The 13877-nt window shown below is 48.0% G+C and overlaps 1 protein-coding gene across 2 annotated transcripts in view; it reads left to right on the forward strand.

Moving 5' to 3' along the window:
- LOC8052741 (mediator of RNA polymerase II transcription subunit 12-like protein) overlaps positions 1 to 13877 on the forward strand; it is a 107386-nt gene that overhangs the window by 79979 nt on the left and 13530 nt on the right. For both annotated transcript variants that reach the window (XM_040222507.3, XM_040222506.3), the window contains 5 exons: positions 53 to 173; positions 1422 to 1583; positions 2298 to 2612; positions 3546 to 3674; positions 8133 to 8268. In XM_040222507.3, coding sequence (XP_040078441.2) covers positions 53 to 173; positions 1422 to 1583; positions 2298 to 2612; positions 3546 to 3674; positions 8133 to 8268 — 863 coding nt within the window. The remainder of the gene's footprint in view (positions 1 to 52; positions 174 to 1421; positions 1584 to 2297; positions 2613 to 3545; positions 3675 to 8132; positions 8269 to 13877) is intronic.

The following is a 13877-nucleotide window of genomic DNA, read 5'->3' on the forward strand; positions in this document are numbered from 1 at the left end:
GTTTGTGGTAAAAAAGCTTTTCCAAAGGAACCACAACACTTCACTGTTGCAGTGAGCTGTTCTCCACTGTCCTGGACATGCTGGCAGTGCTCATCCACACCACTCAGAACTTGGACAGTCTGTCCGGAGAGGAGACCCGCAAGCAGTACCTTAACCTCGTGAAGAAGCTCAAGGTGTGCACCTTTTTTTTTTCCTGGCTGCTATGTGCTCCTCTGCAGCATGTAATGATAAGGCCAATGATTTACTTATGGACCAATCAGGATTTTCTCGTCGCACCGACACCAGCTTTTTTGCAACACGAGCTCCTTAAAGCTATTGCTTTAAAATTCATGGTTTCCTAGTTTTTGAACGAATGACAGTCTGCTGGACGTAGTGATGCACTCTCGCCTGCACTTTTGGTGGCATTGTGCACAATGTGAGAGGTACAGCATGAAAGTTGCACTTGCTGGATTCATACAATTTATGTGGTGGGACGGGTGATCTGAATTTTAGCGGCGGTAGCAACGTTTCCTGTCATCACTTACAGGAAAATTAAAACTGTAAAGGACATCAATTAAAGTATTGTGATGTCTGTGGTGGGGTTATTTTGCGTCTTTTATGCACCTGGCAACAGGTAACTGTCTAAAGTGTAATCACGTTACCATGCACAAGGACTGAGGATTCCAATCAAGCAGTTTTCTTAAGTTTTGGACTGTGCAGTGAAGTTTATCTTACACCCTTTTCGTGTGCTTTGCTTTTAGGGGCGAAGCTCCTTAGGGTCTAGCCTTGTCCGTCCGGCGTCCGTGCTCACATCGATTTTCATCCCATCTGTCTTCTTAAAAAAAGAAAAAACGTTTGCGCAGTCAACAGGATTCGAACCTCTGCAGGGAGACCCCAATGGATTTCTAGTCCATCGCCTTAACCCCTCGGCCACGACTGCGGGACGAGTAGGGGGCTCTGAGATGTGCTAGTAACTCAGGAGCTGGGGATGTCATGGATGAAACGTTGGATGTAGCCGCTCAACGTCTATTCATGAGAGAGCGCTGCGGTCAAATGCGTATATAGTCGCGTTAAACTTTGCATGCATTGGCTCAACGTTTAGAGACGAGAGGGCGCTGCGGTCAAATGCTCAACTGCGTATATAACCACGTTCCATACCACACCTTCTATTTTTGACATGCATGAAAACAAACGAAAAGCTCGGCATGGTGTGGCTCAGCGTATCAGCACCACCAGAGCTTCGCCCCAATCAACGTCATTTACCTTGTGGAGATGCAATCTTTTTTTTTGGGGGGGGGGGGGGGGGGGGGGGGGGGGGGGAATGTATTATCTCTTGGAATATTACTGTGGTACAGTGGTTGAATGAATCGTTGCACTGTGGCGATAAGTTGGACCGAAGTGTCCAAGTAAGCTTGGCTCTCTGTCGTTTCTGTGTGCCGCAGAAAGAAGTGTCAGACCTGGACACGGACGCCATCAAGATGGTGCACCAGCTTCTGCCTTTGGTGAAGCAGCAGTGTGAAGTGATCACCTGCGAACCCATGGGCAGCCTGATTGACACCAAGGGCAACAAGATTGCAGGCTTTGATTCCATTGACAAGAAACAGGTGAGAGGTGTTCTTGTTTTGTCTGTATTGGGAGGGATGGCTCTTCTTGTATCCATAAACTGTAATGGTTTTACTGAGAACAAAGAGTATCATATGCTCATACTTCATTCATTACACTTTTAACAATTTAATTACAAAAAGCTACTGTCTTAACAGAGAAACCACAATATTTTTGGTAAGACCTAATGGTAATAAGTGCTAGTTCACTCATCAAAAACTACTCATATACTAATGGACACACTATGCAGAAACCTGAAGCTTGTTATAGCTGGGTTTGGCCAAAACACATGCAGGTTGGTGTTCTGTCTGCCTACGAGTGGAAGTTAGAAGATTTTTGAATTAAAGCGAAGGCCACCAGGATTGATTGATTGCACTCTTGTCCCCTGGACCCTTACTTTACTTCCCTGCCCCTCTTTAACGCAGAATATGTTACAGGGCTGGATTTCTCCAAAAAAGTGGCGCATTCCACTCGACCAACACACAGGCTAAGGTCATGTAAGCAATATAGTGCCATAGGGTCTAGAATAATTTTATGACTTCAATGTCAGGGCGTCCCGCAATGTCAGTGTGTCACGAAATGCCAATGGGTCACGTGACATCCTGATGTCACGAGATGCCACACATACATGCAGGATCTGTTCAGCTCGTTGGCAATGCGTTGCGTGCCTCTCGTAGCTTGTTGGGTACGATCGAGACGTGCCTGACTCTCCGCAGGGCCTGCAAGTGTCGGAGAAGCAGTGCGTGAGCCCTTGGGACCTGCTGGAGGGCCACCGCAACCCCGCGCCCCTCTCCTGGGTCTGGTTCGGGGCGGTGCGCATGGAGCGCAAGCCCCGGCCCGAGGAGTCCCACCGGGCCCTGCTGTGGCACACTCACGGCTCCCTGGCCAAGCCCCTGGGCTACTTCGCGGAGCCGCCCCCGCTGCCGCCCGAGGAGCTGCTGCTGGAACCCCCCCCGGCCCCCCACCTGCCCCCCCACCTGCCCCCGCACCACCCGCACCTGCCGCCGCCTCCCGACAAGCACCACCTGCAGGCAAGTGGCACCAGTCCAGAGCTCGCAGAACTGTAGCCCCGTGTCGGGCACCAAGGGTGGACTTCTCGGTCCCCATCGCTAGCCCGACGGGAAACCGCGAGAACCAATATCACAGGCAAAGGTTTCACCGCCTCTCCATGCTCGTCGTTTGAGTGAGAACGTCTCATTCGCCCTGGTGCTGCTGCCTCTCTTTCATTTTCGTTCGCGCCCCATAAGCTGGAGCCACTGCATTTGAGCAGATTGGTGCTGTGCTTCTAAATGCGCAGAATTTATAGGCCAACCTAAGCACTTTCGCATTTGCGGACATAGCCTCAATAGAGCGCAAAGTGCGGAGCGTGCAGTCAGCAACCGCTTTTGGACCGGTGACTTTCCTCGGTGTGCACTCGGCAGCAATGTAGCGGCCTACGTATACTCTAGTTACTGGCAAGGTGAGAAGGGCAGAACCAAAAGACATAAAGCATGTGCTAGAGGCCGGACATTCGAAAGATGCGCTTTGCCGTTCTCTGTCAGCGACTGCAAAAAGGTTCTTGCTCGTGGGCTTTGTGTACCGCCAGAGAGGCGCAAGGGGCAACAACGGTCGGCGCAGCGAGGCGAGAGAATGGAGCAACGGACACCACCGCAACACGCGAGTTGCGGGCCCGGTCGCGACAGGGAAGCCGGTTGTCATTACGCAGCTTCCGACCATTTGTGCGCCCGTTCGTGCGCCTGTTCGTGGAGAATTTGTTTGGTGTGGTGCATGATGCATCCGACAGATTGTGGTTTCGGCCGACATAAGTGAAGGAGCTCGAATGGTGCGCGTTTAGAACACCTTTGGGATACTTCAAAGAAACGGCCAGTTAATTCTGCCGCGCCGCCTTGCTGAGGTCGGTGTGGCTTTCGTGTGCCACGGGCTGGACTGGTGGTACTGACTCCCTCCCTTTTTCCTCCTTCCAGATGCAGCTGTTGGAGGACTCCAAGCGCGTGGTGCTGCACGAGATCCACAGTGCCCCATCGCCTCGTGGGGGTGCCAAGAAACCCAAGACGCAGAGGCGCCCTCGCAAGGCCAAGGCACTTGGAGGGCAGGTGGGTCGGGGGAAATGGGGAGGGAACGTTTTTGTTCTGTTCCATTCTGTTCTGAACGTCCGTACACACACACACTCGCTAATTTCAATGTCTTTATTTTTTGTGTCCGGCTCGTACTATGGCGCAGCTTCGAGCCTGGTGACGACTAAAAGGGCGTCCAAAGTGTAGGCAACAAAGAGGTACACTAATGCGAGAAGACATAAACTAGTGCGTGAAACAATAAAAATGCGAAGGTAATGGAGGTTGATGGAAAAAGCTTGAAAAAAAACTTTTCGAATGCCTCGAAGCTGCAGATTAGCTTAGCCCCGAAGAAGCTATAAGTTCTTTATCGAAATGTTGGCTCCTACCTTGAACCATCCAAGGGGTTTCTTGTCCTGTGAAACAGCATTACAATTCACACTAATTGAGCTTATAGAAAAGAAAAAAAAAAAAAAGAAAAAAAAGAGCAGTCCTGTGTTAATTTACAGTACAGTCACAGCAATATCTGCGACACGTCACGGCGAAGTCGTTTGGGCATCGGCGCCGCATTCACGCACTGTGGTGGGCATGAACAAAATCGTTCGGAACAAAATGGGCATCTGTTTTGTTCCAAACGCTTTTTTTTATTTTTTGGTCTGGAGCGCGTGAGAGCGCATCTCCCGGCACGAGCCTTTGGCATTGACAGTGCTACGACGGCATTTTGTTATAGACTATTTTTGTTTACAGAGAGCGTGTGCAGTGAGCAGTGGGTACTACAAAACATTTGGTGGATGCTTAAGGGGGGACGTGGGCTTTGAAAGCAGAAAAATAGCAAAAAAGTAGATTTTCAGAAAACCATATTTTTGTGTTGTATATCTCATAAACTACCTTCTCTGTAATTATCAGCTCCTAACACAACGAGGAAATATTTGAAAGAACTATTTACGAGGCCTGAGCAGCATCCAAGTGACGGTCAAATGTCAAAATCAACCCCAACTTTGCACTCTCGCCATTCCCGACGCATTTGGCCGACAGCCACCATCTTTGTTTTGAAGGTGAATCTTTTCTCTTCTATTTTCCGGCTCCCAAAATGGTATCGGCTGCCCGGTTACGGCGTGGTTACGGCGTGGTTGCATTTCTTCCATGTCGCAATTGCAAGAACGTGATTGGACAGGGCGCATGCTCGAGGAGCACGCGGGGGAGCGCGCAACTTCTATCAGTGGGGCTCGCGTTGCGTTCAGCCAATAGCTCGCGTTGCACTCTCCTCTTCCCCGTTCCTCCTGCTGTTCCCGCTCGCCTCGTCCGCTTTCGGCAGTGCCGAAAGCAGCAAAAACTTCCAAACTGCAGTCCCTCCGTACAGCCAACACAATCAGTTGATAACCAACTTCAAAAGTGCACGAAAACAGATGCAAGCGATCGAGCGGCGACCGGCCGTCTGCCAGCCAAGCGCATCGTTCCTAGTGCACGCTGCTTCTCGAGCTCTTGCAGCTTTTCTTGCACAGTTGTGCTGTAAGTTTGATGCAACATAAGATCAGCAGCATGAGCTCTGCTTCAGCACTTGCTCGTTGCCCTCTGTATTGCATTAGTACATGCGCCCGCTCATCTTTTCAAACAAAAGCTTGTTGGAGACGGCGCTTTTACTGCTGATCTCACGTTGCAAAAGATGTAGTTCAATCAGATTGCTCCACCGGTCGGACGGTATAGTCTGTTTCTCTTCGTAAAATTCTCATGACATGCTCCGACGCATGCCACGGTTGCTTCATTGAGCGGCCGTGCCTTAGCAGAACAACCTGGAGGGCGCGAAAAACAAGTCCCGCTTACTCGATGCGCTGGGTGGCTATTGGCGTTCCCTCCTCAGGACTTCATACGGTTTCGATAGGAATCTGTAGAAGTTTACTCCAGGGTTAAGCTCTTCCTGGTCTTGAGAGTCGACGACGCAACTGTGATGGCGACGTTTCGATTGCATCAAGGCCGTGCTGTTGCTCCCAGTTTCGACATACTTGGACGAAGGAAAAATTTCTAGCTTGCACGAGCTCGGGTCTCTGGGGTAACAATGTGTGGTGACGACTGAGGGCGACACTAATTTGACTTGTGACTACGGGTTTGCAAATATAACAGCTGCGGAAAGAGGTAAACAGCTGCCTGAACAGGTTTGTTATCGTGCGGGGCCGCGAAACTTGCACTACTCAGACACTCTATCGCCCTCCACTGGAGGACACCACGATACGTTCAAAGCTTCAGCGCAGGAGGCCTATAACAGCTATTGCTGTAAAAAGTAGCAGATATAGTGTACAGCTTTCCTCCTATGAATGCCATGGTCACTAACAGGAAGAGAACAGCTGGGAGTAGTTTCAGTTTTGCCTCAAGTGCGAGCCTTCTGCCTTGAACAACGCTTGGGAATCTCATGTGCCTCAAGCGTGCACGTGCAGCCAAGGCAAAACGCAAGGCTATTAGCACGTGCTGGAGGCTGGGCGTTCGAGGAATACGCTTTGCCGTTCTCATCTCGTCGCTGACTGCAGCGCCTCATAGCTAGGATTCCATGTTTTCAGAGTATATTTTTTGTGATATTCGAAGGGTATATTCGGGAGCCTATTTTTCGTCAGGAATTCGGGGTTTGTCGGAGTTTATTGTTGTTAGATTCCAAATTCTGAGAAATTTGGAGTTTAATGTTACTCTCTCTGTATTTCTTTCAAGATGACAACGAATAATGCCTGAACAAAAACATACACGAAATTCACAAAGGAATCACTGGTATCGGAAGATATTTCGTGCAGCTGCATTTGGCATTGGCGCCTTTGCGATTGCAAGTGCTAACTGTCCCACGACAAATCTTGAAAACGACCGTTACTTCAATAAACGCCGGTGCTTCAGAATAGCTAAGCTCCCAGATGCATAAAACCTTCGACTGTCTTTCCCGTCCTCTGAAATCTACAGGTTCACATCTTTCTCTGTTAGAAAAACGCAACAGTGCCTCCCTCTAAAAAGCACAAATACAGTGTAAACCGCATATAACTTATGTCGCGGGAGTCGCGAAAATCCGCACTGTAAGCGGTACCGTGCTATAACCAAAACATCAATTTTTCAGGCCAAAATGCATGCCATCAGACAACTTACATTTGGAAAAGAATTTATTTTATGTTAGATGAAAAATAAAGCTTAGTTTGAGGAAAGTCTATTTCACCAGACTAGTACACTTCTCTCTCAAGTGTGTCACACATTTTGAAAGAAATTGGAGACTTTTGCCTGGCGCAGCCTTTTAACAGCGTCGCGGGTTGCGGACGGACGTTGCGAGCGTTCAGGATTGCTAACCCTAATCACTTTTCTCTGGCGATGAAAACGCGTGAAAATTCCCATCCTTTATACGGTACGCGCCAGTAATACCTTCAACTTTAGCACAGGCGTGAAATGTTCCAAATAAGAAATCCAATTGATGTTCGAAAACACAAATGCTTAGAAAGCACCACTGCAGTCGAAGTAAACAAACACGACGACACGAGCGTTTCTGCAGTCTTGAGAATGCCGCCACAACATTGCCGCACAAGTAGGTGGATCTTCCCTTCTAGTACACACAACGAAAATTCACAGTCAAGGATAGCGCTTTTACGCGGAATGATGAGCTTCTACCACGCCGTCTACATTGACTATCAAAACCGACGCCATGTTTGCGGATAGAAGCAGCCGGCCGGCCGCCCCGCGACCGGCATGCAAGGCGCGCGAACACTTCACCTCGACCTGCGATTGGTCTGTCGTTGCGGTTGTTTCCAACGTTTCCAACGCAGCGAAGGGACGCACGCACGTGGACGACACGTGCGTGCATCCCTTCGTCGTTATGGCAACTGAAGCCTCTCTTCGCTTCTCCCCGCTTCTTCAAGCAACCTCCTTGCCCCACGAGTGCCGCTTGCGGCTCGCACCGTTATCTAGTGTCGCACAGGGAAGCGTGCTCTCTGCGTCAGTCATTCGGCGCGGTCGCCGGGTTGTTCCGAAAACCGCACTATAACCGGTATTTCCCTTCGCGCGCCTGCATTTTAAGCGGTATGTAATTACATGGAGTTCTATGGAAGGCGAACCGGTGGTTTAAAAAAGCCGCGTTATACCTGGTCCTGCACTATAAGCGGTTACGTTGTAAGTGGTCTATACTGTAGTATGGTCCAAACCAAAGAACAGAGCAGTTTCTTTTCCAGGAGTATATTGGCCCATTGTACCCAACAAACCTCGACTAGATAAACGTGAAAACTTACTTTTTGTCAATAATCTAAGATTAAAAAAATAAATAAATAAATAATCAGGATTACTAGTTTTAGTTGTGTTCTGACAAGCTTTATTCGTAAGATACTGTCTTTTTGGCTTTTGATTTTGCCATCCTGACCTTCAAATTCAGAGTTTTTTTTGGATAATTCTGAGTACACAAAGCCCTATCTATAGAACACTTCTGATATTTATTTATTGATTTAAAAAATTTCATGTTGCTTTTCTTTCCTTTTTTTGTCTCCCCGATGCCAGACCCCTCCGGTCCGGGGTTCCCTGGCGTATCCCCCGGAGCAAACCATGTACCCCCAGGGTCCCCCCCAGCAGTGGTATGGGCAACAGCCGCCCATGCAGCAGCCCTACTACTCCCCGCAGCAGCCCCTGCCCCCAGGTGAGCCCCCCCACCTTCTCTCGTGCAACGGGTTTTATTCTGCCGTTGTTTTTGTACCAAGTGACAGACGCCCGAAAGAGTGCTGTCCTCTGCCCCTCGTTCCATTGGCTCAGTCTGGCAACTGTTCTGAATTTGAACCCCACTGTAAATAACTGCTTGTCTACTAAGTTAGTTATGGTTGGCTTTCAGCAAAAACCAAAGCACTCGGGCTTTGGGAGATGGCTATGCTGGTTCTTGCTATAGACGGAAGTTTAGCTAGTGCAGTATGATTTGCAGTCAAATGCCTGTATGACTATATCCTCAGGACCGGCGAAATTTTCCGTAGTACAGGCAACTTCATTGTACCGTATTTACACTAATGTAGGTCTACCCTTTCTTAAATTTTTGAAAATCTGAAGTAAGGGGGTCGACTTATAATCAAACCAAAGCATTCTATTGTCGACAAAAACTAAACATTCGCGATATCCAGAACACCTCGGCTTGTTACAAGTTCAGCCGGCTGTACCTGCAGCATTGCGCCATTTTGTGCACTCATTTTGCAAGATCTCAAATTATTTATTTTTTTTATATGCATGAGCGAGTATTTTTGATTTACAAATCAGCTGGAATGTACGGCAGAAAATGGCACACACGACTCCCGGGGTCCCACGGGGTGGCAGCACCTAATGTAAGAGCCACTTCGAAATGGCCGCTGTAACAGTCTCTCTCCCCACTGCTTCTTTTCGCTTGATTCATGGTAGCACATCGTTTGATCGAGTGTCGAGATCATGCTGGAGTGCCAACTATGTTTCTCTGTATTGTGGCATTGACGAATGGGCTAGTTTGTTGTTCAGTTGTAAGTCAGCGCTGTGTTTATTTTCCGTCTTCTACTCTGTCCGTATCCCTGCGCTGTTTGTTACCTGTCTGTATTGACATGCATGGTCTGAGCAGTTTAGGTTTTTGGTGTTTGTTTATGGCCATTCTTCATCCAAAAGCAATTAACAGCTGCGCTGCTGGACGCAAGTTCGACCCGTCGGAGTTGGCGGTGCTCCAGTGGCGTCTGCAACAGTGCAGGATCCTAACTGTGACAGCAAACTAAGAGGCTTCCACGGGCCAAAGTCTGGATAGGTCTTGACGCCTTCCGGAGTTAGAGGCTGCAGGCTTGCAACGAATGTGGGAGAACTGCGTGATCGATCCCTACTCGTGACGTGCGACGCAATCACTGAGCAATCGCAGAAGATGCGGTTGATGCAATCATTTGGGAAATACAAAATTTTGTGGGACGACGCCGGCGACATGCTTTGAGAGTGTAGCAGCGATGACGACGGGAGCAACAGCACCGTTGCACACGAATCGTAATGCCTAGTCACAGCAGAGTGAAAACGGCAGGGAGCAGCCTCAGTCGTCCCGCCTCCAGTGCGAGCTTCCTAGCTTCGATAACAGTCGGGCATCTCGTCTGCCTCGCGTGTGCATGTGCAGCCAAAGCATACCAGAAGACATCGAGCATGCGCTGGAGGCCGGGCTTTCGAGAGACGCCCTGCTGTTCTCACATATTCACATAAAAGGTCTATAACACAAAACCGAATTTATGCTGTCGCACATTGACATATTTCCGCGGCATTCGAGGTGTATTGGGAAACAGTATAGCGCCAAGTATAGTATGAGCGACATCAGAAATGAGGATTTGTACGTTGACGATTGACTTATCAAAAAGAAGGGAACAATGGCGGAGTCTGCTGGCACGTCGCAGCTTGGAGCATGTGGGGCGAAAGCTCGTGCTGCAGAAATCAGAAACCACTTCTTTTTCTAAATGAAAAATGTATTGGCACATGTTTGTGTACTCACTACTACATGACGCCATTTAAAGACACCAGGCTAGTAATCGTACCGCCAGCATCGCGGCTGGCAAAGTTCGTCACCTACAGCCGCTCTCTGCTGCCGACGAATTTCCCACTGTCCAAACTTTCACACGACAAATTTAACTGACTTATCAAAATAGAGTCGCAACAATCACTAAGCCAATGATGTCGACCCCTGATCACGCAGCGGAGGAGTTGGCCGACTCTGCAAAATTGGCCTTTTCTAAATCAAGAACCAGGCAGCGGCTCTCATTGCCACGTGTCATTCGGAGAAAGCCCCCGAAGCAATTGTCGCTGGAGTAGGAGCGGGCGCAAAAGCACGGGTTCAATAGGGTCACTATGGCAGCATACAGCAGCACGGCAGAATCGGCTACGCACGCGGCTGCTGTGGGGCATGGCGCAGCGAGGATATGGGCAGAGGCTACACCGCGGCAGAGGCGCACAACCGAGCCGACTGAGCTGTCTTCTCCATCTGTTCACCACAAAAAAGGGGACGTGTTTCTTTGTGCGCGGCTCTACCGATTTCGCTTGGATCTTGGCGTCACGGGTAGAGCCGCAGGTCATTTCCTTGGCTGCTCCAAGGCGGTATGACTTGGGACTCCGATCGAGCAAGATTGGTAACCTTGGATCCTGATGGAGATTGGCGCTTAGGTCAAACAGATACCAAGACAGCGTAAAAAAGTTAAGACTGCCGATAAAAATACTTCTTTCTTTTAATCAGGGTGTCGAACCGGAACCGAACCGAACCGAAAACCGGAATTGAACCGGTATTTTTTCCGGAACTGAACCCGAACCCGAACCGTTATATTGTTATTGCGATGAACCCGAACCGGTACTGAACCGGAAAAAAAAATAACGGTTGCCGGCTCATGTCAAAACGGTTCGGCCACGCGCTGTTGACAATGAATGTGCTATCAATGCCATTCATTTTTTAAGTGCCGTCAACTGACACACACCTCACTTACATATTTTTCTTCGCCACTCAGTCTTAGGAATATAAACGCTGCATCCATGAATCTTGACAAACGCTGCATCCATGAATCTTGACATAGGAACCAGTATTGCGCTGGTCGCGGCTTGCACGGAAAAAAGAGAATTGGAAACCTGTGCAAAAAAAAAAATTGCGTCACGGGATTTCATTTTCCTACAATCTCGTAAATCCTAAATGCTGCTGTGTGCTCATTTCGTAACACGTTTCTAGAACGCGCGAGTTCTGGAAGCTTGCTTCCATCGGAATGAGAAAAGAAAAGGCTGTGGAGTTTGATAATAATGCATCCGGGTTCGTATAGGCACTTAGAAACTAACATATTTGTGAGACAGCGAACTCTTCTATTTTAATATTTATCCTATTACGTCCTTCTGGCGTTGTGTTCGGTGAAGTGTTTTTCATATTCCGTATCTTGTTTAATGAAAACTTCTTTAAGGGTCTAATTTGAGTTACCGAAGGCTAGTTCAAATAAAGAAAGCTGTATTTTCTCCCCACTGTTCCTTCAATTGCTTACACGCCGAGGTGGCGGGATAGTTAACGAGTTCTACTTGTAAGGGTTTGTAAGGAGGTTTCGGATTTTACAGCTACTGCGTCGGACCCAATTAGATGAAGTCCGAATGCGTAAATGTCGGTGAGGTAACCTTTGAGCGCACAGAAAAAAACCATTCCTGGTAGAAATCCCTGAGCCTTACACTACGATGTATCCCGTTTCGTATGTGCTGATTTCAGATGTTTTATTTGTAATTTATTTTGATGTTGCAATTTGTCATTTATAATTTCCGAACCGGTTTGTGAACCAGTTCAGCGCCCCGAACCGGTTCACAAACCGGTTCGCGGATCGAATTAATCGAACCGGAACTGAACCGGAACAAAATAAATTTACCTAAACCTGAACCGTAACCGAACCCGTAATTTTTTCGGTTCGACACACTGCTTTTAATATACTCATTCGCGCAGGACCTTCCAAATGCTCTGACGTACACGTAATATAAGAAAACGAGCGCGCGCATTGTCCGGACTGAGTGTTGAAGAAAAAGAACTCGTCTTGGAGCAGACTGACGCATTCTCGGTTTTAAGACGAAAGCGCAGCGGAGGAACGGCGCTGCCTCCATCACACTGCTTCCGCCGCCTCCATCACGCTGCTTCCGTTTCCATCGGCTGTGCGTTCTCGGTTTTGGGTCGAAATAATTTGTTGGTGTCCGACCTTCTGTCTAGAGGGCTAAACGTGACTGTTGCTGCGTACAGGCTTTCTATGCAACAATGTAGTCCTGTAGCATCCAGACAGTTGGTTACATATAGGGTTCGGAGTTTTCGGTTTAAACCAATAAAAACCGATAAAAGTATGCCGAATCCATTTTCGAAAATTCGGTTTTAACCGAAAAAGGTCAGTTTTTAGGTTCGGCATTTTTTTTTTTCCGATAAAAGTATGTCACGCCCATTTTCTAAAATTCAGTTTTAACTGGAAAAGGTCACTTTGACCTTCCAGTCGTATCGCAGAGCCGTGGCAAAAAAGTGGAACAGCAGTGTTTATCGAAATGTGTCCGAATGTATGGGATACACGGGTGCCATCACGGGGTTTTGGTTTAATGTGCGCATCATCGATCGGAACGTGAAGTCCCAAAATGCCCCATAACTTCGCCATGTACGAGCGTGTTTTCAAACTCGTTCTAAGGAGGACTGACTTGATGCAAGCTCTGAATGCTGTGATGAGCTTCACAAAGTCGCACAGTCTCTCTTTTGGCCGTCACGATGGGTTGATTGGCCGATTTTGGCTCAGGCAGCGCTTCATCTCCTCAGCCTGCCAGTGTCCAGTATTAGTGTTGAGAGGGCATTCTCGAACCTTAGGGTCATATTAACAGGAAAGAAAGAGTGCGGATCAACGAGGAGAACCTGGGAACGTACATGTGGGTGTGCTATAATAAGATAACGTAATCCTGTTGTACATAAGGTGAAGTCGCATGTTTTTTGGGCATAGGCTTCATATCTGACTTGTTTGTGCTTCTTGGGTTTTTTCTTGTTCCTTTTACCGTTGCACACATTTGCCGAATGAAGTGTCCATTTCTTTTTCAATGTACCTGTGCCGTTATTCTTTGAGTGATCACAAATGTCAGAGCTACAAGGATCATCTGATCCGGTGTCCACTGGTGTTTATTTTATATTCACCGAAAAAAGTATGCCGAATTTGGATAAAATAGAAACCGAAAACGCAGATCCCTAGTTACACACTAACAATTTATTTAGACCCAAAACCGAAAATGCACAGCGCAGCGGCGTGAGAGTCTGAGGCGGCGCGGTGATGATTTCAAACCTCGCTGTTGCCACAGTATTTCTCTTCTCTACACGCATCACTTGAGCCACAATTTATGTGAAATTGATTACTTCTCACCTAGAAAATTCGTAATACTGGTCATGTTTGCTTCGTGGGGCCGCAAAAAAGAGGAATTCATTGTAGTGGTCTGAGAAACGTATTAAACATATAGGAGATTGGCCGGGACTTATATTTTACTTCGTTAAATAAGCATTTTTGTAGTAGAGGCGTTTGCTCGAAAGGCGTTTGACTGCATTAGCCTGGGATCTTTGATGTGCATCACACAGTAGTGATTGTATAAGCGCATGCCAATGCATGATGCTTTTCCTGATAGAGACAGGCAGGAATGGGGATCGAACCTTGAAGCCCTGAAATCTGCAGCATCAGCTTTTGCTCCACGTGCTTTAAGCTCTGGCGCTCTAACTCACTTGACTGCCAATCCCTCTAACTAAATCACTACGTCAGTAAAAACCCT

Source organism: Ixodes scapularis, unplaced genomic scaffold, assembly GCF_016920785.2.
Source record: "Ixodes scapularis isolate PalLabHiFi unplaced genomic scaffold, ASM1692078v2 PGA_scaffold5__190_contigs__length_132052651, whole genome shotgun sequence".
In the NCBI taxonomy this organism is placed as follows: Eukaryota; Metazoa; Arthropoda; class Arachnida; order Ixodida; family Ixodidae; genus Ixodes; species Ixodes scapularis.